At 40.7% G+C, this 24,591-nt stretch overlaps 1 protein-coding gene across 1 annotated transcript in view; it reads left to right on the top strand.

The window, feature by feature from the left end:
- Positions 1-380: 380 nt before the first annotated feature.
- ADGRA1 (adhesion G protein-coupled receptor A1) overlaps positions 381-24,591 on the top strand; it is a 466,316-nt gene continuing 442,105 nt past the window's right edge. Inside the window, exon 1 of the mRNA XM_054036172.1 lies at positions 381-817. Coding sequence (XP_053892147.1) covers positions 597-817 — 221 coding nt within the window. The 5' untranslated portion in view covers positions 381-596. The remainder of the gene's footprint in view (positions 818-24,591) is intronic.

Raw genomic sequence — 24,591 nt, 5'->3', positions numbered from 1 at the left:
TCAGGATACTCCCCGTGGCATCTTCCCCACTCCGTTCCGGTCTCCAAACCCACATCTGTGAGGGGGAGGAGTAGGCTGGCTGAAAATTGGGTTCCCACGGTGCCCCTCAGCCTCACGCTGTCACTGCCTCGGAGGGGCTCGCCCTGTGCAGCACCAGCCCAGGCTTAGCGCTGGCGCTACCCCTTGGGGGGGGCAGAAGGCAGCGACCCCCGCCAGGCGCGGTCCGAGCGAGCTGCAGCCCGGCTCGCCCGCTCAGCCCGGGGGCGCTGCCCGGGGCTGCTGGCGGAGCCTGGCTGTGGGCGGGTCGCGCTGACAGGCCGCGGCGGGAGGGGGGAGGCGCTCTCTTCTCCTCGGGGGAGTTTTAGTCCGGTGAGCCGAGGGCGGCGCTGAGGCTCCTGCTGGGAGTGACCGACCGCGGGTCCGCCCGGTGTGGCTACCGCGAGGAGGCGGGGGAGACCCTCCCTGCCCCGGGGGCGCCCCGGGACCCGGCAGCGGGTCAGTGCAGGAGGCGGGGCGGGCATCGAGCCGCCCTCGCAGCGGGCTGTGCGCGGAGCTTGCCATGAACAGCGCAGAGCCGCGGCGTCCGCTCCTCCACCATGCACGGGCTCTGTCGCTGCCTCTGCTTGGCGGCCGCGCTGGCGGGGCTCTCCTGGGCCAGCAGGAACTGCCCGGACCTGATCGTTGACAGCTGCCTCTGCACCGCGGAGCGCTCCAAGGGGCCCGGCCGCCAAACCGTCCGCATCAAAGTTGTCTGCAGCGGGGGAGAGTTGGTCGAAACTTTGCAGCCTTCTCTGCTGCCGAGCCGCACGGTGTCTCTGTAAGTACAGCCCGGTGCACGCGTGGAACCTGCCTCGGATAAACAGCCGGTGTGGGGGTGTGTGAATGGAGCTGGCTAGGCGAGCGTGTGAAAGGAAACCCAGCTGTCAAGGGTCTGGCTTTGCTGCTCTCCGTGCCGGCGGGAGGGGGTCGGATAGGGCTGGATGTAGGATCAGAGATGCAAGCCTCTGGCTAATGCAGGAGGCAGGCAGCGGGTCGTGCCTAGGAGAGAGCCCACGTTGGAGAACCCTTTGGGCGCTTGGAAGTTGAAGTGTGAGGGCTTAATGACTAATACCTCGCTGAGCTACTCACAGACTCCAGGCGGGGATGCATCTCCTCTTCCAAAGCGCACACATATCCCGATGCAAACTATGGGCAGTAATCTAGTCACTGGTGTTTCCAGACAGCTGTCACAGCTTCTAAGGGGACGGGGAAGCTTGGACTCTAAAGAACGTGTTATTTCCTTTCTGGGAGAAAAATGACAGTAATGGACCAAGGAAGCCCACCTAGGAAAAAACGTTATAAACTAATAGTTTGTACAGTATCGGTCTCAAACCTTCTCCCGTCTGTAAAAGTTTGAAAGAAAACTACTTCTCCGTGCCCAAAGAGAAAATGGTTCACTGTGCATAACAAAAAATATGGAATATGAAATATCTTAACCATAGTCAAAAAGGGAGTAGAAACTGAGATCAAAGTGAGTGTACGCAGTATAGTTGTAGCCCTGTTGGGCCCAGGATATTAGAGAGACCAGGTGGGTGAGGAAACCTGAAGTAGAGCTGTGTAGCTGGAAAACTTGTTTTTCTCAATTACAGAAGTTGGTCCTATGAAAGATATTACTCCCCCACCTTGTCTCTCTAATCAACCTGGGTGGGCAGTTGTGACTCTGGCCCTACTTTTAAACAATATTTGAGTTTGTTTTCACTTCTAGCTTAGAAACTCTTGTTGGTATTTTGTTTTGTTCTTGGGAAGCAGAACTTGCTACAATGTAAATTGCATACTACTATGTAGGGTGATTTTGAAAATGTTAGTGGTAGCAAAACTGATTAGACCAGCTGATGCACCTTTAAACTTGAAACAGGATAATTTCCAACCCTAAGGATGATAAAACATGCCATCTGTACTGCTGAGCTGCATTTTAAGGGTTATTTAACAAATTACCTGAAATTGATGTTTTCTTCTCTAATTAAAGTTTGGAAGCTGAGATGTCTATATTTTTGTCTGCATACATTTTTGGTTATTTAAGTAATCCAGTTATTTATGTTGTTTAAGTAATTCAGGAGTGGTGAAATGACTCTCAATTTGTGTATTGTTGACTTGCATGTGTTTTGGAAATGGACAACAAATATAGTGTTGCCTGTTGCACACATGCGAACTTGAATATATGATATTCATTGTAAGTAAACATAACTAATGCTATTTTGTATCTCTATCACTGAGAGGTTACAGTAATGTTCCTATAACAGACACAAGCATTAACATTGTTGACATTTTGCCCTTTTAGATTATGCATATATCCAACTGATCCTATGCAATTGAATTTAGTTCATTTGACAACTCATGCTGTGACCATCTCCTCTGTTCACAGCACTTTCTTTAAGTCAACACTTTTAGGAGACAAGTGGTAAAGATAGTAATTTATGACATCTGGGGAATTTGTGCTTGTAAATGTGCAGATGTGCTGAGTGTGATCCAGTTCAGGTTTAGCTAAAACTGATTATGTTGATCTTTCCGGGAAGCTTGTGTTTCTTAATATATAGATATGATAACTACACTTGTCAAAGAATTGAACTGAGGTAGAATAACTTTATGGTAGTTACAAACTTATGTTGATTTAATATAAATGCAGTGTTACTTCCATGGCTTATAATTTTCTTTAAGAACATAAAGTATTCTAACTTTCCAAAAGGATTTTGTGCAGACTTAAATACTTTTCTCCCTTGCTTAAGAAATTTCTAGAAACTCACTAATTGTGCATGTCTACAAGGTGTTTCTTTGTGCTTTATTTTTAAATATTAATTTGCAGAAAGTTCTCCAGACTTTTTGGAGACACTTCTTTTATAACCATTTATACTTTTAAACTGCACTAGAAAGTGAATTCAGCATACTTAATATAGGATTAACAGTGAAAGCGTTTCAAATAGGAGTGTACTATTGAAAGATGGTAGTGAGGAAATAAATATATACAGGCAGATCCTCAACTGATGCAAGTTGTCATAGCTCCAAAATGACAATTTGCACCAGCTGAGGCTCTGCCCACTAATATCTAAGATTTAAAGCACTAGTTGCCCACTAATATCTAAGGCAGGGGTCAGCAGCCTTTCAGAGGTGGTGTGCCGAATCTTCATTTATTCACTCTAATTTAAGGTTTTGCGTGCCAGTAATAAATTTTAACGTTTTTAGAAGGTCTCTTTCTATAAGTCTATAATATATAACTAAACTATTGTTGCATGTAAAGTAAATAAGATTTTTAAAATGTTTAAGAAGCTTCATTTAAAATGTAGAGCCCCCTGGACCAGTGGCCAGGACCTGGGCAGTGTGAGTGCCACTGAAAATCAGCTCGTGTGCCGTCTTCGGCACGCGTGCCATAGGTTGCCTACCGCTGATCTAAGGTTTAAGGCGCTAGTCTCAAGGTAGAGAATACCATATAGTTCAGAGGACACCCAAACACACTTGTTCAAGTATCAGAAATACACTATACTACATTTTTGAAAGTGACATATGAAAGTCACTTAATCTTAATAGGTAACTCGTTATTTATAGCTAACTGACCAAAACTGAGCGAGACATGGTGGGTGAGGCAATATCTGTTATTGCGCCAACTTCTGCTGACTTCGAAACTGAATATATGTGTGTTAGAAGTTTTCCATTTCTTATGCTCAAAATTGCTCTATTTAAGTGAATGCAATGTTTTATGCCTGCTAACAGCCTCCTTTTTAAATTACATGTAGTTTAAGGAGATTAAATTTTTTCCAAGACTAAATCTATAATTAGAAGCTAATGCTTGAAGGTAAAACAAGACTTAAAACTTGAGGTGTAAAAAGATCTAGTAAAAAAGCATTTGCTTGCAGACACGCTGCCTATTTCCACTCAGTTTTATTGGCCTACAGAGAAAGCTGTAACATATGGAATACAAAGTCTTGGATTGCTTTAACAATTAGGAAATATAGATGTGAATAAAGGTTGTGTGTTGCAGATGCAGTAACATTTAATAAAAGAAGTGTAGCAAATTTCATATGACTTTAATAATTTGTTCAATAATAGGTTCTTTTTCTTTTTGGTGCTATTTTATTGGAAGGGCAGATCTAAGACAAATTGTTACAATATTCTGATAACCCTAGTGGGCAGTTATGAAAAATTACCACCATTGAGAAGTAATAAATATCTCTTAAATCAATAAGATGAATTTATAATGCATACTGTATCCTTTGTAAGTACATATGTACATACATGCTATATGATGCAGTTTATCAAGTAATTTAACACAATATGTGTGTTTTGTGAGGGAAGAGAGTTGTCTTAAAGTTTTTTTTACTTGATTAACTATTGGAGTTGGTTGTGATGGGCAGACTTGGCAGGATTTGACATAAATTTTACTAAATGTCTTGCTAATTTAGGGTCTGATCTGAAGTTAATAGACTCCCATTGACTTCAGTGGGTTTTGGATGGTGTATTAACCAATTATCTTCAGTTTGGGTGGTGGAAGCAATTGTCACTGACTGGGCTTGCATAGTTTTCAAAAACTTTACATTCAGTAATATCTGCGCTATAAAATGTCAGATGGTCCCAACAAATTAAGGGAATTTTACTAGAAGTAAAATTAAGAAAATGTGCTGATCTGTCAGCTGTACCATCCTAATTTTTTTTTTAAGAAATTTGTTAAAATTTTCTGGATGTGCTGTTTAACTATCTGTATTCAATATTTATCTCACTGCCTTTGAAATAGGAACTGTAAACACTTGGATAAATCAGCTGTCTAATTTTACTATAGCTTCTGAAAGTAAGTGTGTATCTTCTGTTGAAATGAGTTTATTCCAGTCTACAATTAAATTCCTCAGTGACTTGCAACAGAGACTTATGTGCCTTCGGTAGCAGAGGGATTACTTTTCCTCTTTCTACAGCAGTATACCGTTATGTCAAAGCTGCGTTAAATTACGGCATCTACTGTTTCCACATTGATACAAATATCTACTGATGTGTAGACCCAATGAGTAGAAATAACATAATGTAGCGTTTCTTTCATTTTGCTTTTGGCATATTTCATTAATTTGTGTTTAAAGTGGATCTTAATGGGATTTTTATATCATGTGTTCACTTTTCTTGGTAGTTGTTTATATTTTCTTAAATTGTGTATTTGGCTTGTATACTTTAAAGGCCATTACAGCAAAAATAAATAAGAATAAAGTGTACTTATGGAGAAGAAGATTGAGCCTGAAAAATAAGATGAGAATTGAACACCACAGTCTGGTGTTCTTCAGCCTTCCTCAGTGCCCACATTTCACTTCTGTACAATAGATTTGGTATAACCATGTTGGTGGGTGGGTGTTCTTTTTTTAAAGAGAGAGAGACTTTATTCATTGCCATGGGAGGTAATAAAGACAAATATTTGGATTATAAAAGGGACAAAATAGTGTTCAAGACAGGTTGTAGTTATGTAAACTAATGATGTGGGTAATCCAAACTCGTGTTCCTTGAGTGTCCGCAGAGGTCAGCAAAAGTCTGATCCTACTCCAAATCTGTGCAGATCAGTCTGCAATTGGTTAAGGTATTGTCCATTTTTTGAGACAAGACACTAGATGAAAAGGACCAATTATGATTTTTTTTATTGTTCTTATTGCTGTGTCTAAACTTAACTTAAAGTTTAGGCAGATCAGTCTTTTGATTTCCCTTCAGCTTTGAATATGAGTAAGTTTCTATATTTTTTTCTATTGTCAAACAAGATCATCCTATAACCCTGTCCATCTAAGTCTTGGAAGCATTTGCCTGCCATATAACTTGTTTTAGCTGTCCACTCTATAACACTCTTTCCCCTAGTGGGACAGGGCCCTTTTGAGCACTCCAGTATTATTCCGTGCTTCTTCCTTCCAATCACAAAGACTTTGCTTTGTGATGATCTTCCATCTGGCTGAGGAACTGCCCTTTCAGATCCTGTCCATGCTATTTCTTGAGTGTGCCTGCAGGCTCATGAGTGTGTGCAACAGATGAGATTCTCTCTCCCTCACGAGCACTCTAAATTCTGGTTGATGTAGGAGCTTGCTCTTGAGCTGATGGTCCAAACTCTCAATATTAAACAATATGTATTGCAACTTTTTGGGTAATAACTTGTTTCATTGTCTCATAAAAAGCGTTAAGAGATTACATATGTTTAATTTAAACAAGTAAAATTTAATACATGCCCAGAAATACTGATGAGAGATTTTTTTTTTATAATCTCCACTCATTATGAAAATGGGTATTCTAGATGTAAAGCTTTATTGGTAAGTGAATTACAGTGATCCATTCAGGACCTCACACTCCTTGGATGCACATGTTATTGCTTTTAGAAGTCAGTAGGCAATTTTGGATAAATATGGACTGCTGGATCAGCCCTCACTGACTTGCGGACCTACATAATGCATGTAGATTAATGAAAATCCTTATGATGCACTAGATTGCTTGGTTTTGCATTTGGATCTCTGATGCAACTGAAAAATGTGTAGAGACAATCAGAAAGGTCTTTGCAAGATATGAAGTGGCTCTGGAGTCATTCCAGTTATGGTTGGCTGCATAACATGATCGTTGGTCCTTTTGACCTCAGATATACACAGGCAACTCATTCATTGCAAAGCACTGTGGTCTAGAGGTTAAAGTACCTCTAGGTCATTAAGAGATCTAGGTTCTGTTCTCAGCTCTACCACAGAGTTGCTGTCTGATTTTTAATAAGGTAAGCCATTTACCTTGTCTGTGCCTCTGATGTGTTTTTGTTTTGTTTTTGTTCTGTAAAATGAGGATAATACAGTCTTCCTTTTGGCTTGTGACTCTTTTTATTAATTAAATGCCTTGGTATCCTAGACTGGAAGGTGATATAGTTATAAAATATTACTAAAATCCACCTGTTTCTGATAGTGATATATGATTAACTTACTTTTTCCTTTGAAAGAAAACCTAGTACTCTTCTCACACCTACTCCATTTTTATGGAAAATTCTCCGCCAGTTATCCCTATGCAACTCTGTTGTCTTAAATGGGGTTACATAGATTTCATTAAAGGTAGAACTTGGACAATAGTTGATAACTATCACAAATGCAGTGGATGTGCTGAGCTGAAGACCCACATTTTCATAGATCAGTGGCAGTTGTGAGCCTCAGATATTTAATTTCAGAGATGCTCTGTTGCTATAATGATAATACATAGTTTTTTCATCCCCCAAAGCACTTTGCAAACATTAACCAATTCTCTAAAGGCTGAATTTACCCCATTTCCCATGTCCCTAAATTACTTCAATGTTATGTCACATCAGCACTTGCTTTATACACTTTAAAAAAAAAAAATACTACTTCATTTGTTTCATGCCCAGTCTTGTCTCTTCCTATTCTGTGCTGCTATGGTTTATAATGGTTGTTATTAATAAATTATATAGCAAATAAATTTTACTACACTGTACTTTTACAGTATAAAACACATTTCATGTCCCTGGAAGCCTACAATCTAAGTTACTCCAGGCAAGCAAATGCAAGATGATATTTTAGGAAGGCAGGGATGAACAAAAAGATTATTGGTGAGGACATAATGGAAAAAGAGGGTTCCTGAGAATGGGTTTCAAAAATGTTTTTAATAATACTTAGCCCTTGCATAACATTTGTAATCTCTGGATCATTCATAAGGCACCGTATAAAGACAGACAAGTTATTATCCTCATTAAACAAGTGGGAAAACTAAGGTGAAGAGAGCTAAGTGACTTGCCCCTGGTCATACAACAGATCGTCAGAGACAAGAATATAAAACCAGGTCTTCTGGCTCCCTATCCATGTGCTGGACCATGCAGCCTCCCAAAAAATTGCTGGAGGGACAATCAGCCATGGTGAAAGAAATTCCAAGCATAAGGGCAAACTGACAGAAGATATGAGAAAGATGAAGTGAGTGGTTGGGAGAGGTGACTGGGGAACAGGAGGAAAAGAGAGTAGAGATGTCAAGCAGGATGAGCTTGTGTAGGGCATTGTAGGTCAGTCTAAAATTGACTGTTTTTCTTGGTTTAGTGGAAAGGGTACACACCCAAGATGTGGGATAGTCACAAATCAAGTATTCCACCTGAGGGTAGAAGGGATTAGCTAGGAGACTCCTGCTCACTCAGGTGAGAATGCTAATCACTGGGCTATAGACTATTCTGATGCAGGCACCTTCAATCTCTCCTATTGAAGCTGTTACACTTTAATTAAACAATAATAATTGGGCCAGAGAGAGAGAGTGAGAGTGCAAGAATGACTCTATAGCCCAGAGGTTAGGGCATTCCCATGAGAGTTAGGATTTGAACAGGGATCTGCTTTCTCCTCAGTAGGAGAGGGGACTTGAACTGGGGATTTCCCACTTCCTGGCTGAGTACCCTATCCACTAGGCTAAAGATTACATGGGAGGTTTTCCCTTTCCCTCCTGAGCACACAGCTTTGTGTGAAGTTGCCGGAGGGGCCCGATTATGGTAGGCATACTCAAAGATCACGTACTGGACTAGGCCCACATACACAACTTGGCCAGCTGAATTCCTATCTTTCTGGTTTGTGAAACACTCTGTGGCTTAGGCAGGAGATGTCTGGACACTTAGCATGAGGCAGCAGTGCATGTGCGCAGGCAGGGGATAGGTATCCAGGCACCTAGAATGAGGTTGCAGTGTGTGTGCCCAGAGGAAAAAACTTAGGTGCCAAATGAATTTAGGCTCCTACAGTGTTAGGTGGCAGCCAAGTGGGAGTTTTGTGAATTGCAATGGTGCCTAAAAATGGAGTTATGTACCTAAGTACCTTTGTGGATCCCACCCTTGGTCACTAGCTGAAGTCCTGCCCACCAACTTGTTATATGTCTTATTCCAGCTCTCACAGGTAACTTATGCATGTGGAAGTTCTCCTTAAAGGAGACTCTAGGAGTTCATGCCTCTTGGGGATCATAGTATGTTTTTCCAGCCACGGAAAGGGACTTTACCCCAAAAAGCAGGTGATGAAAGTGACGCTCAGAAGTAACATTGACACATGCACAGCATTGCTGGAAATCTTGGTATCTTCCACATGTTTTTAAAGAGTGATCAATATATATGGTGTAGATGGGGATAGTCAGGGACTGACTGTCTTCACTGGTCATCATGAGGCACAGCTTGTACACTCAATTTTCATGTAACCTGGAGAGAGAGTGAGAATCTGGGCCTCCAAAACTTATACCTATATCCCAAGTGAAAAATACCTCCCCCCCCCAAAGTTATGCTATTTGATTTCCATTGTCACATCTTCCCTCCTCTCAGTCAAGTATGCTTTTATTAATTCTGCCCTCCCCAATCAGAACAATCATTTCTGCTTCAAGTATCTTTTTGTAGGGCTCTGCTGCTTCCCCTTCTGCCAGGACACTCGGCTCGTTGCTACCTCTCCTTCTTAAAGGAGCAGCAGCTCTGAGGCCGCTATGCTTCCTGCCTCCCATCTTGTGAAAAAACTGCAACTTAGGGTTGTTCTGCTCCTTCTCTGTCCCCTTCCTATCCTGTGACGCATGTAGTGGTTTCTCCAGTCACTCTGCTCCCTATGTTTCCCCCCCTTTCCAAAAAGAACACTTCTCTGCAGCTGCCTCCATCCCTCCACAGAAGGACCCAGCAACTTCCTGAGCAAAATTTCTGTAGACATAACACTGTTTTCTTCTGCGGGGGCCTTGTCACAGCTGCTCAAACCGTCCCTGTTCCAGATAATCCATCCTTCTTTCCTCAGACTGTGTTTTACCCTGCTTCTGTTATACACAGCTGTTTTGTAGCATAAATCTGGAAGCTAAAAGGGCAGATTTTCTCCACCGAGACAGCTATTCTGCTTTAACAACCCCCGAGAAGTATTTGTGAGGCTTACTCATTTCTCTCATGTACACCTGAGATTTAGAGCACTGTACTGACTTGACTTTCACCGCTGGTTTAATTCTCAATGTTTTCAAGCATCTGTACTTGTGCCTTCTGTCTCTCATTTTGTGTACAACTGCCACTTCATATCTTAGCTCTCCTTCATTTTCATTGTCCCTGACGAGTAATTCTACAGCATTAGAAATACATAAAATAGTCTGCTGGCTATCTGCCTCCCTAGTCATACTTGACTAACCTTTATTTCATTGGTCAAGACCGCATGTGTTCCGTAAATTTACTTTCAAGTTTTTGAGAGTTAATGTGAGAAATCTACAACTCCAAACACTTTCCTGCTCTTCTGAATTCCCCCCCCCCCACTCACATACATTCTTTTCTTAATATAGAGAATATTCACTTAAAGTTTTTTGATTTTAAGGTAACATGCTACTGTTGTCCTTTTTAGTAGTTGCTACTTTGTTCTTATGCCTGAGACTGAGCTGAGAGATTTATCTCCAAATAGTGCCATTGTTCCACTTCTGATGTTTTTATTATAGTCTAATAACACTGATTGTAGTTACTTGTCTGTATTAAATTTGACTTATTCTTTTTCAGATAAGATTATGTCCACTGTATAAACTGTTCTGTCAGTAACAAAACACAGGCAGGAGAAGACTTGTGGGATTTGTTCCTGTATTATTATACTGTGGCAGTCTTCTTATAAAAACCTGTGAAAAAACTCTGAGATTTACCTCTGGGTCTGATAAAATTTATCTCTTGCTGTCAGGTAGCACATAAATAAGAATGTCCTTTTAAACCTTTTTTTCTTTTTTAAAAGCTGTCCCTTGGTAAATCCTGAGGCATTGGGGTTGGCTGTATTTTACCTTCCAGAGTTCTGAATATACTGTCTTGAATTCCACATTACACTAAGGCCCTTCTGGCAATGTAGAGGGGCCTCAGCATAACTGAGAATCAAGCCCGCGGAGATCTTCTTCATTATTAATGCAGCATTATAGCTTTGAAAAACTTTGATGGCCTAGGGCCTCTAGAGCTACTAGGATATGGACCTTCATAGTTTTCCCTGGTTAGTGAGGAGTTTGCTGCAAAAGGAAGGAACCACAGAATCAAGGTAGCAGAGGTGACCCTCTTATAAATAGCTTCTTTTATGTAAAGATAAACCAATTCCAATTCAAAATAGGTGCATCAATGTTTGTTTCATAGACTGGAATTGTAACTGGAAAGATAAAGGGATTATATATATTGGAATTAAAGTAAACGCCAACCTAACTAATAGAATGGGAAAATAATCCTAAACCTGATAATATCCTAAAACTGGACCTGAAAAACTGGAAACAGAATAGACCTTCGTCGGAGGAGCTAAACAGTTTGTCAAATTTGCTATTCATTATTAGCTCCCTGACAATAGATATTAATTGAAAATTAACATTAACTCTAGCATTTTGTATGAGGGCAGAACAAATATGCTACAAATATGCTGGTGGGCCGGGCTGGTTTGTTTACCTGCCGCGTCCGCAGGTTCGGCCAATCACGGCTCCCACTGGCTGCGGTTCACTGCTCCAGGCCAATGGGAGCTGCTGGAGTGTGGGGGCCGAGGGATATACTGGTCGCCATGGCCAGTGGGAACTGCGATTAGCCAAACCTGCGGACGCGGCAGGTAAACAAACTGGCCTGGACCACCAGGGGCTTTCCCTACACAAGCAGTGTCCCAAGTTTGGGAAACGCTGATCTAGTCTGACCTCCTACACATTTGCAGGCCACAAAACTTCACCCACCTACTCCTGTAATAGACCCATAACCTCTGGCTGAGTTACTGAAGTTCTCAAATCACGATTTAAAGGCTTCAAGTTACAGAGAATCCACCATTTACCCTAGATCAAACCAGCAAGTGACCTTATACCTTCCAATACAAGAAATGGGGGTTAGATTCCCAAACCTCAAACCTGAACACAATTAGCACTGTGGCAGGCCTTGCAGCTAGAGCTGTGTGAATTTTATTTATTTGTTTGTTTGTTTTGTTTATTTTGGACAAAACATTTTTTGGTGACTATGTAGAATCAGCGACACCAAAACATTTTATGCATTTGTATCTGATTTGCCAAATTGTTCATTTTGGAGGTGACAAAAAAACTGAAATGAAACATTTTCATTTTTCAGTTTGAAATACTTGTTTCAAAATTACCTTTAAACTTTTTCTTTTTTATATAACTTTTCAAAATTGCCAATGAACCGAAAAGGGCCACTATTGACCTGGCTCTATTTATAGCATTTTGGGCAAATATAGCAAAAATGATGGGAAGAATGCACCCTAAGGAGCATGTGAAACTTTCTCTCCGTTATGGTGACTTATCAACAGCACAACAAAAGCCAGTTTCAGCTTTTAACACTCAGACATGCTAGGACAAAAAGGTCAGTGCTGACCAAAAACTGAGTTTCCTTGCAATAGTACCTAAAAGTTACCTGTGGGAATGCAGTATTGAGATTCTGAGGACAAGTATACACATTCTGAGTATATATTCGCCCTCCTCCTCCCCCAAAACATGAGCCTTGTTCCTCTTATCTTTTACCTTTTTGTCTAAAGAATACCCTACTTAAGAGGCTCAGCTTTGACTGCTGGAAAAGAGCCTCATTCTTTGTTACTTCTCCCACTGACGAGCCTTTGCACATAGTCACTCTCATCTTCTGCTGTTGCAGTCTGCGTCTGCACTGTTGCATCCACAAGTTTCTTCCTCCTTCCTCCCAAACTCATTCTCCTCTTCCTTCCCATACTCTCTAGTCTTTCCTCCCTCCCCAGATGTCCCTCTGCCACAAAGGTTTTTCAGAACTACATCCATAGTGACCCTATGTTGATTTGCTCTATTGCATTTCAGTCCCCAGACAATCCCTCTGCTCTTCAGTCTCCCTTTCTCACCCTCCCTCATTCTGCCCTAGATAGTGGATTGCATTCCTATTCCTACTTTCTCCTTGTTCTCTTTCCAGTTTTCCCTGTCTCTGGCATACCCACCTCTACCCTCATGCATTCCCAGTCCCTACTCCTTTTTGCATCCTCCCTTTAGGATGCTAGTCACAGTCCAGAAGTTCAGAATCTAGCTCATTAAAATGCTCACACATTTCTGATCAATAAATGTAACACTAGTGGCTATATCAACTGTGCTTTCTTTCCTATACACCAACTACAGTATAAATGGGAAATGGTGGCTTTTGCAATAGTAGTATGGATTTGTCAGCCGCAGCCCCCATATCTGAGAACGATTTATTAATTTGATTTAAGGTGAAATGCCATGGTAAGCTTGTAAAAAGGCTGGGAATGATGCCAGCAATCCCACAGAAAGGAGGAAAATGGTCTCTTAAACTTAGATTTGTTTTACATATAGACAAGTTTAGTTTTCTGGCTCAAAGACAGTAACCAAAGTAATAATGCATTCTGGAGCGATTTCATCCTCAAATCGCTACACTTTATGTATGTACTGCATACTTTACTCTATCTTCTGTAACAGAGTCATGGCCACCCTATCCCCACCCCCACCTTGCATGCCATCAACACCCAGCCCTGGGTGGTGGTGGTGGGCAAGGAAGATTGCAGTGTCTATCCCTTCCAGCTGACAGTTGGAGGGGAGGCAACGGAGTCACCATGAGGCTACTGCTCAGTAAAACCACACTCAGAATTCTCCTCCCATTTCCTGGCCGTTGTTTAGGTTATGAACTGAGAAGGCAGGAGGGACTGCAGTGATGACAGTAGGACTGCTTTGGTCTTCTACTGGGATCAGGGGTAGTCAGACACGCTGCTCTGAGTGGCGTGTTAAGGGTGCCAGGCTGGGGCCGAGGGGTTGGATAAGGGGCAGAGGGTCTCGAGGGGGCTGTCAGGGAGCAGGGGGAAGCCACAGCCCGAGGAAGGGAGCCGCAGTGCAGGGGCCTCCAGCTGGCACCGAAAAGTTAGGGGAAGACTGGTCCACGCGGGGAAGTTGCGGATCTAGGGCAGGGAGAGGTGCCTGTCCTAGATGGCGCCATGCAGGTGCCTCTGTCCTGGTGCTGGAGGGCTCAGCACACAGCGGGCCCAGCTGGCAGGCTGCGCCCTGCTCACAGCAGCACCAGTCAGGCTCTCCGGGTCCATAGCGCACCACACTACCTGCCTCCTTGGGCCCCGGCAGGCAGCTGGCCGCAGCGTCCTCACTGGAGACGGGCTGGGCATGGCAAGTGAAGGCTGCGGGGCAGGGGACGGGCTGGGGCCTAGCCTCCCTGGCCGGGAACTCAAGGGCTGGGCAAGACGGTCCTGCGGGCTGGATATGGCCCGCAGGTCATAGTTTGCCCACCTCTGCTCCAGAGCCTCTTCCCTTCAGTGGCAGGAAGATTTGGGCTCTTAAGGACACTGGCAGGTGACAATCTTCAAGGGATGATTCTGTGACCTTACTTCACTCCCATCTTCTTCTCTTCAGCAGCATGAGCACTCATGCTAGTCCCACTGCTGCCCACTTAGAATTTGGAGTGAGAGCACCTCCTAGATACTCCAGAGTACCCAGTACAGGACTCAAGGCTTGGGACGGAAATGTCAGAAGATTCAATCTCAGATGCCTCGCCTTACCAATATTTCATAAAATATAAAATGTATATGAGCTAACCCAGACAATGTATTGAATTAATACTAATTGCTGCTTATTAAAATGAGATCTTATTAAAGATTTCTCTTGTATCGCTAATCTTCAAGGTCTAGGTCAAGGAAAAACTTGAACATCTAGAACTAAGATCTTTGCGTTATGAAAGCAAAGAAGTGAGAACATTTTCCCAGACCAGCAAGTACAGTAATTTTTTCTGTTGCTTTTTAAAATTCTCAATTAATTACACAATAAACATGATGCATAGGTAAACCCTTTGGTAATATCAAATATGCAGGAAAATGCAGAAGCGAGCATTTATTTTGTCTCCATTCTGTGCAAGATTGTTCATTTAAACAAATGTAAAAACAATAGCTTTTTATGAACAAAAATTAACAATAAGCAGTAAATAAATGAGAGATGCATATTTGTTACAGATACACATCAGGTGTTTCTCCTTGAATATTTCAGGGTAAGTGAAGTCACTGTTTTTGAATACTTCATGCTCATTAGGTTATCATTATAAACTTGTTTCTAATTGGCTATTCTTCCAGAAACAATTCCTGATTGATTAATTTGTGCCCCCATATAATTATTGGTTCATTAGATAATCTTGTCATAAAATAGTGTTCACAGCAATATTTTATACTGTTTAAATGTCTTACTGAGCAATTTACATCTTGATTTTTAAGTATTTATTTGATTTACTCAAGCATTACAGTAGCATCAGTAACTTGTGTAGAATGCTTCTTTATAATATATTAAAAATAAGATGGAAATATTTAAAGGAGCCTAAGAAAATTAGTTTACCAAATCCTGCTGAAATTTACCAGTATTTAAGTGCCTAACTCTCTTAGGCTCCTTTGAAAATCCCAGCCTAATGTTACTAGTTGATATCATTGTGGCAGCTAATTTACAAATGAATACTTGGTTTCAAAGATTTTTGGTAATGAAAATGAATCAAAGGCCAGGATCAAATTTTGAATAAATTTCCTCTTTTGGTGTTTTATTAAATTATAACTTTCCAAAGCACTATTTCAGATTATGTAGAGCGAGTGTTTTACAGAAAAAGGTATAAAGTCCTATATTTAGAAGTGATTAAAGTGGAGTCTTTGAAAAGTGACTAAAAATAAAGGTTCTGTTGGCCAACGTGGGTAATGAATTGCCACAGATGTCGCTGCATTGCCTTTAATGGGTTTGCATAGTTACTGATCCTGCTTGGAACTTGCTGAATGTGGTATATGGAGCTTTAAGAACTCTGACGTCCGTGTCTTGTTATGGTACCTTCTGCAGACTGGAGAGTTCTGGGCTGGCAGAGTTAAATGGGCTTATCATTGGAAATTTTTGCAACTAGAGCTGGGTTGCCGATTGAACCCAGAATCAGTGTTCATGTCACATTCCCTGTCCTTACCTAGCCTGGACTGGGAAAGCTAATGAGCAAACCAGCGGATCAAATTTGGTGAGGAATCCTGGTCATGTGCCATTGGAGGCACGTTGCACGTGCACTAAGAAGATAGCTTATAAACAAGGGACTAACTCACTGGGCTAGTGTAACTTTTTGTTACTTTATATTCTTGTTGTTATGATCCAATTAATTGTTATTGTTTAAACTACAAAACAAGGTTAGCTGATTAGATTTTGGGAGAAACCAGAGTAAGCTATTCTTGTATATCATTAAACAGAAAGACTAGAATAAATCTCAGCTAAACTGAGAGAAAAGCATTAAAAACTTCTTATAACTTAAGTGACAATATCTAATTCTGAAAACTCACAGGAAGTGGGTTTAAACAAAACTGTGCCATTTCTACACTATCAGTTTTCAGGGTAGAACAACACATTCATTATAGTCAGTGATGTATGGCTATAACATAATGAATGGAGGCAGAACTGTTTTATTCTAAGAGTTCTGGCAAAAATGAGTTGAATGGTCTGCTTACCAGTGGAATATAGGAAAAATGTAGATGAGATTTAGTCACTTTGCATAACTGTTTATTTAATAGAAATATGACTATAGCACATTGAGATATTAAAAACCAAGATTTGAATGAATGTATTTGGTAAAAATAGACACCTCTGACTTGGTGGTTATAAACTAGTTAAAATTTTGATTAGAGATCATATCTATCTTTTATTGGTAGTTTGAGATAATTCAGTAGGGATGTGCATGGCAAAGGAGAAGTAAGAGAAAGGAAACAACGTAGTCTGTTGAGCTTGTCCAATACCTTTTTTTGGGTGAAGGGTGAGCTGCAGCAGGAATTCTGCTTCAAGTCTCATTTCTGATTGGCTACCAGGAAGCTGAACTGAAAGCTTTTCAGGATGCTGGCTCACTTGTTATGTGTTTGTACAGCACCTAGCAGAAGAGAGTCCTGATTGTGGCATCTAGGCACAACTGAAATAAAAACCAAAAGCCACCCTCCCTATTGGTTGATCTCATTTCTTGGTGACTGATATGGGGCTATATGGGTTTTCCTTTTGTTCTTACTCCTGAGATCCAGTTCTAGTTGTCCATAAACATTGTGAGCCCAATTCTTCACTGTATTTTGTAGTCATTTGCACTTGTGAAAAGTAGGTGCACAATGGGTGTAAAAGCACATAGCAAAAAGGGGGATTTCTCACTATGTACAGGTATAAATGGCCACACAAGGTACAAAAGCAATGGAGAACAGGGCCTTGTTTTGCTTCTACTGATGAGGCATTGTTAATGGGGTGGATGTTGGTCACTTGCTTAAAAAGAGAGGTTGTGGGATAATGGCTGTGCCACTACCTGTGTCTGTGTCACCAGGGTGAAGTTTCAGCTTTCCCTTTCTGCAGATATGTAAGTTCACAACTCCTAGGCTGCCTTCAGCATATGCTGGTGGTAATAGATACTATTCCATCTGTTAGATATGGTTCACTGCTCCTTTAAGCCAAAGTGCATGTGGGGGGAAATAGCGGAAAAAAAAATCTCAGTTTTGAGTTTGAATAAAGATTTTAATCCAAAAATTCAACTTTTGATTGGGGGGAGGGGGGAAAGGGAGAGAGTGTGGGAAAGAATCACTGAAAACTTTCACATATGGCTTTAAGGTTTTTTCAACCAGATCTAAAATGCACACATGCAAAGTACTTTTTCCTTCTCTATGTTGCTTTTATGCCCAGGTGTCCTAGCTAAACAGATGCTCAGACTATAAAGATCTGTGTCTTTGAGCAAGTTAGCTACAAAGTACCAGTCTTTCCCTGTGCTCAGGTGTAGGAGAGGGCTCTATTTTTCTCCCCTGTTGCTACTGGCCCATATTGATGTGGTTGAATGGAAGGTAGACTAACTACTCCTGCAGATAAGACCTCATTAGGGACTGATGGATATTTGTTTGTGACAGGGCTCACTGTGTATCTTGGCCACTTCTTCATTGGAATGTATAAGCAATCAACCTGATGGCTTGTGTCCTTAACTTGGTGTTGTGGAACAGGACTTGGCAGCCTTAAGGTTAGGAATGAATATAAGGACATGCCCACCCAAACTTTGGCTTTCAAGTGTTAACTTCCAAAAGTATCGCAACCCAACTCAGTGTTGTTCTATATTAGACCTTATTCTGTCAGATAAAGATGAACTGATCACCGAACTAAAGCTGATGGTTGCTTTAGGTACCAATAATCATGACCTAATTTTTATTTATGTGCCAACAAACTATATTTCTGACTAGTGATATGTACCTGATGCTTTAAAAAGGCCCGTTTCCCAAAGCTGAAAAACAATCATGAGTAAAATTGAGTGGAAGGAAAAATGTAAACACAGAATGTGAATAATTGGGAATTGCTTGAATAGATGCCCACTCCCCTCCAATTTCTGCAATCCCAAAAGAAGCCTTCTTTGGGTTAAAAAATAAAATGTTCATTAAGGATAAAGAAGGACCTGATAACTTGCACCCAATTATTATAAGTATTGGCCAAGGAGCTCTCTGAACCATTATTGTGGTTGTCTTCCTTTAAAAAAACCAGCAAACCTTGAAACACTTGAAGTTCCAGATAGAGGTGAAAAAAGCTTATCAATCATGTCAATATTTTAAAAAGCTAAGCAGAATGATCCAGGTAACTATGGGCTACTTTGCCTGATTTTAATCCCAGGCAAAATAATGCAAAGGCTGATGGAATACAGTTGATAAATAATTAAAGGATGGTAGTATAATTTATGCCAATCTTAAATTCCTAGTTTATAAGGCCTGGAGGGACCACCGTCATAATTTAGTCTAGCTCCTGTATAATGCAGGCCATAAGATTTCCCTGAATTAATTCCTGTTTGAACTACAGCATGTGTGTTAGAAAAACATCCAATCTTGATTTAAAAATTGCTGGGGATGGAGAATCTATCGCAACCCTTGTTACGTTTTTTCCTGTGGATAATTACCATCACTGTTTAAAAAAAACAAACGAAAAACCACTTTATTTCCAGTCTAAATTTGTTTAGCTTCAGCTTGGATTGGTTATACCATAGTCTGCCAGACTGAAGAGGCTATAAACAAATTTTTGTTTCTCATGAAGTACTTATAGACTGATCAAGTCACCCCTTAACTTTCTCTTTGTTAAGCTAAATAGTTTGAGTTTCTTGAGCATATCAGGCCTCTTTTTCAATCCCTTAATTGTTCTTGTGGCTCAACTCTAAACCCTCTCCAATTTATCAACATCTTTGAATTGCAGGCACCGGAAGTTGACACAGTATTCCAGCAGCGGTCATACCAATGTTAAATACAAAAATAATATAATCTCCCTATTATGCTGCTGCTTAACTTTCTCTGGGATAAACTAAGAGGTGACTTTATCATAATCTAAGAGTACCTGCATGGCGATGAGGTTTCTGAAACCTAGGGGGAAAATGGAATATTGAGAACAGTGAAGCTAGAAGCTGAAGCTAGAAATAAGATGGACATTTTTATCAGTAAGTGTAATTAACCATTGGTAGAACTTTTCAAAGGTTGTGGTGGATGCTTCATTGCTTGAAGTCTTGATTTAAAGACTGGATATCTTTCTAAAAGATATCCTATAGCTAGGGCTACTTTTTATAAGGGTTTATTAATTTCATTTTGTGGGGTTTCAGAGTAGCAGCTGTGTTAGTCTGTATCTGCAAAAAGAACAGGAGTACTTGTGGCACCTAAGAGACTAACAAATTTATTAGAGCATAAGCTTTTGTGAACTACAGCCCACTTCATTGGATGCATAGAATGGAACATGTAGTAAGGAGATATATATTCAACCTCTCTGGTCACTCAGTAACAGACTTAAAGGTGGCAATCTTGCAACAGAAAAGCTTCAAAAAAAGACTCCAATGAGAAGCTGTGGAACTTGAATTAATATGCAAACTAGATACCATCAATTTAGGCTTGAATAGAGACTACAAATGGCTGAGCCATTACACACATTGAATCTATTTCCCCATGTTAAGTATCCTCACACCTTCTTGTCAAACTGTCTGAAATGGAGCCATCTTGATTATTACTACAAAAGTTTTTTTTTCTCCTGCTGATAATTACTCATCTTAATTAATTAGCCTCTTAGAGTTGGTAGAGCAATTCCCAACTTTTCATGTTCTCTGTATATGTGTGTGTATATATATCTCCTTACTATATGTTCCATTCTATGCTGCATCCAATGAAGTGGGCTGTAGCCCACGAAAGCTTATGCTCAAATAAATTTGTTAGTCTCTAAGGTGCCAAAAGTACTCCTGTTCATTTTGTGGGGTGTTATTTTGTAGCAGTTTTGTGGTTTCATATAGCTGTTCAAAAATCAGGGTTTTCAGGACTTTACTCATTACAGTATATAAAAAGAGAAATGTTCCCTAGTGAATTTAACATAGTAGTGTTTCAGAACAGCACTACTTTGAAGTGCATTAGGGAACCTTTTGTGTGCACCAGCAGGGTTTACGTGGACCAATTAATCTGCAACATAGTGTACTTTAGAAATCACACCAAATTACGTTTTTTTTTTAAATCTAGGGTGTCTTTTTCCCACTGTTTATTGGTTAAAACCTAAGATCAGAAGCCTTACCTATAACTCAAGCAGAAGTTATGGGCTTGATGCAGATTGCTGGGTTGGGGTAGGATTCTTTGGCCTGACTAGAGGATCTTCAGCCTCAAAACACATGACTCTAAAATACCAACTTTCAGGCATTAGTCACAGTAAACCCTACTAAATGTTCAACACTGGATTGCTTCCAAGTGTCATCGGGATTGATTCTTGACAACCATCTTCACCAGGCATATTTCATCTCTGAATAATTTCCCTGCTTCAAATTCTGCCAAAACCTCTGGCTTGCATTTGCACTTGAGACAAAAATATTAATGGTGTTCATTGTTGATGTGAACTTGCTGCTTTGCTTTCTTCCTCAACTTTAATCCTTACTTCAACAAAGCAGAAATCTAAAGATGGATAACGATATCAGTATGAGAACTTGGGTTTCAAAATAATCAGATTGTTACATGTTTCTTTACTGGACCGTGGTTAGGTTTTCCCTCTGCCCCTCCCACCCCCTTTCTGAGGCTTTTAATACAAATCTTACTGGCACCATTTGTGCAAAGAGTGCTACTAAAATCCAGTGTAGCTCTAAGTCAATGCATAGTAGCTTTACTGCGGAGATGGAAGTCATGAGCAGCTTTATGATTTGAATGTTATGTGTCTTTGATCTTTACTTGTTAAACTTCTTGATGGTTACTGTTTTGCAAGTCCTCTCCAACCCCTTTAATTTTTTTTAAGTGACTGCTATAATTTGGCATAGTCTATTTCCTGTACTAGGAAGTGTGACCTTCTGGCCATATTAAGATTTCCTTCAGTCTGTTTTTTTTAATATATATATATATATATATATATATATATGCAATAGAAGTGACATTCTGTAACTTATAAATAACCATGCTAAACACAATTTCATTATTTTTAGTGTCTGTTTTCAGCTTGTTCTTCTTGCTGTTTTTGTTTTTCAATAAACTAAGCTCATAACTAATTGGAAAATCAAGTTTGTCTGAAATGTTTTAATTAACGGTCTTAATAAATATTAACTGTCTTAATAAAGATTTACATAATCTTAATATCTGAACCATTTATTGATACGTGTGTGTGTGTGTGTGTATAGCTTTAGTATTGTTTTGTGTGGAAATCTGTCTAGATGTGTTCTATATAGAGAATAATATAAAACAGGAACTGTAACACTAAAGGTGTAATTTAAGATATGAAAGGAAGAAAAAAATTGAACTTTGACACTTCCTCTGACAACTGTGTACCATTTATGAACTATGGAACAGGGTTTCTCAGCCTGTGGGTTGGGATCCAAAATTGTATGGCCAGAATGTTTCAAAGGGCACTGGTCCCAAAGGGCTGGCTAGGCTCGCCTCCCTGCCTCAGGCACGGCAACCTCTGGGATCCCAGCGCCACATTGGCTTGGCCGAGTTGTAATGATGAAGGGAGCCTGGGTAGGCCAAATTTGAGTGAGTGGCACCACAAGCCCACTCACGCAAATTTGGTCCAGTTGGGGGGCTGAGCCAAACCTGTGCAGCACTGCAACCCTGCAGGTTGCAACGTCCAGAGCTGAGAGCCAAGCCCAGCCAGCCCCACAGTGCAGGAGCCGTGACTATGGGGTCACTGCCAGGCTGGACCCAACTCCCCTCGGGGCAGGACCCAACCACCCCAGGGCATCCACCCGCAGACTATTTATTGGGTCACGACAGGCCATAAACATTTACAAATGAGTCCTTAGCCCAAAAAGTTTGAGAACCACTGCTATAGAAGACACTTCTTTTGACAAATGTGGCTGCCATTTATGAACTACGGATCTTTAAGATATATATATATATATATTTAAAGAAGCCTAGTTATTCAACTTTCTCTTTCACAGAACATCACAGTTGATAAGAGGAATTACATTTTAATCTGCTGTACAACTTCAATTGAAAAAAAATCTAATGTTACAGGCACACCAGAAACAGCATTTGAAATCAGTAACTTCTACATTTTTTTTCTTTCCTCCATGACTGATTTTTTTAAGACGATGTGCAAAAAATTATATTCAAAAGTAAACTTCTTTGCCAGAATTCAGTAGCAGAATCTTGAAATGCTTTGGTGGCATCTATGCTACAGGCATTTAGGAAAGCTGCTATTTGCTGGCTCTGTCCAGCACTCTCCATTTACTTCATTTGGAGTTTTTCTGAATAGCTGGATAGGGCCCTGTAGCTGAAAAGAGAAGTTGCTCATTCCTTTCTGCAATTGGAAAACAGTATGTAGGAATGACTATGCGCTGTCAGTATTTCTTAGAATGGCAGTTTTGGGCATTTTTTTTTAAAGGCAGTGTTAACAGTCTGTATGGGGAATGTTACATGGCATTTTTAGTGTATAGCACATGCTCAAAGATTGTTACCCTTACGCATGATATTGAAAGGCAAAATATAAATCTACATAGCATTTTGGGGAAACAGATGATGTATTGTCATTGTCTTGACAACTGGCTGAACAGAATATACATTAACTGAGAAAGTAGAAACTGCCACACAGAGTTGGCAGCATTAGTAGATGGATTTTCATTTGGGATTTCTAATAACTTCTAAAGATAATTCATGATGTAATTCATTAACAATAATTTCAGTATATACTTCTTCCCAAAAGGCCCATAGATTGTACAATGCTTTAATTATGCTACATATTTGTTGGGATGGTTTTGCAGTCCTTTAGTACATAAAATTGCCATTGACTGACTTCAGTGATATTTGTGTGTGAAATGTCTGCAGGATATGGACCAAAGTTTGAAGTGCACAGCATATTTTCTGTATTCAGTGTTCTCAAGGTAAAGAACAACATATATCATTTTAATAGTGAGCTCTCAAGTCAGGTATGATGCATTGGTTCAGAAGGAGAAGCTTGGCAGTACCATTCTAAGACAGATATTGGACACATTCCTTTGCTGCAGGATGATAGACTGATCAACAACTATCAGGCTTAATCCTGCAACTGATAGATTCAAAATTCCCACTTTCTGTATGGGAAGCTGAGTAGTTTAACCATGGTAGAATGTTTTTATGTTCTGTAGGCATCGTATCCAAGTTTTCGTATCCAAGAGCCACACATTCTTGAATGTTTATGCTTTTGTACTTATTTAAAATACAGATGTTGACTTGCCCAGAAGAAAGTAATAACTTGTGGCCTGTTAGCCTTCAAATGTTTATATTAGTTGTTTCCCTTAACTGCCTCCCCCCACTTAAAGCATTTACTTTGGTTTTAGAAATTTTGTGTCTGGCCAGAAACTCTGAAATATGCTATTTACCACCCTGTTTCTGTATGTTTTCAGGTATAAATCTAAGAAAAATTAAATAGGTGTTTCAAATTTGTCATATGCATGTGCGATGGGTTGTGCTCCCCACGTCAGCCCTGAGAGAGTTGAAATCGGCCAGGTGGGCCCACTCAGGTGACTGAGCTGCACTGGGGGAAATTTAGGCAGTGGGGAGGCTGCTAATTAGAAGGAGGCTCATCTATGAGGGAACAGGTGGGGCTTCTATAAAGCCAGGAGATTCGCAACCATTTTGCAGAGGGGAAGCCTGCAGTCTCTGCCTGAGGTAAGGAAGAAAGAGAACCCATGAGAAAGGGTTTATCTAGGAGGCCAAAGAGACTATGAAGGTTGGAGAATGAAAAGCTTGAGGAAGCATAGTGGGAAGAGAGAAGTAGGTGTAGCTGCAGACTGTAACTGCTTGCTGTAGGGCCCTGGACTGGAACCCAGAGTAGGGGACAGGCCTGCGTTCCTGTACCATCCACTGTAGACTGGTATTGCTAGGGGCAGTGAATAGGAAGACTGCTGAAATCACTGTGGGAGTTCAATAGTCAGGGCAGCAGGCATGAGGACTGCCTGATGCTGCTTGTTGAGAGAGACTTTGAAAAACTTCTCTGGAAGGGGAATCACAGTGTGACCTGGCTGGAGGGCCGAGTCACAAAGCAGCCACACTGCAACTCTGTAAGCAAGAGGAGAGCTGCAAACGTAAAGAGGAAGAAAGGAGGAATTGAATCAGAGGGAACTAATCCCTAGAATTGCCAGTAGGGGTGCCACCCAGCAGTGTGTGTGTGTACCCCATGAGAACATGATATAAATTACTTTTGGAATGATAATCTGCATTGTGTATTGAAAAG

The sequence above is a fragment of the Malaclemys terrapin genome, chromosome 7 (assembly GCF_027887155.1).
Source record: "Malaclemys terrapin pileata isolate rMalTer1 chromosome 7, rMalTer1.hap1, whole genome shotgun sequence".
Lineage (NCBI taxonomy): Eukaryota > Metazoa > Chordata > Testudines > Emydidae > Malaclemys > Malaclemys terrapin.
The sequence above is the reverse complement of the archived record's forward strand: the minus strand, read 5'-3'. Positions and strand labels throughout refer to the sequence as shown.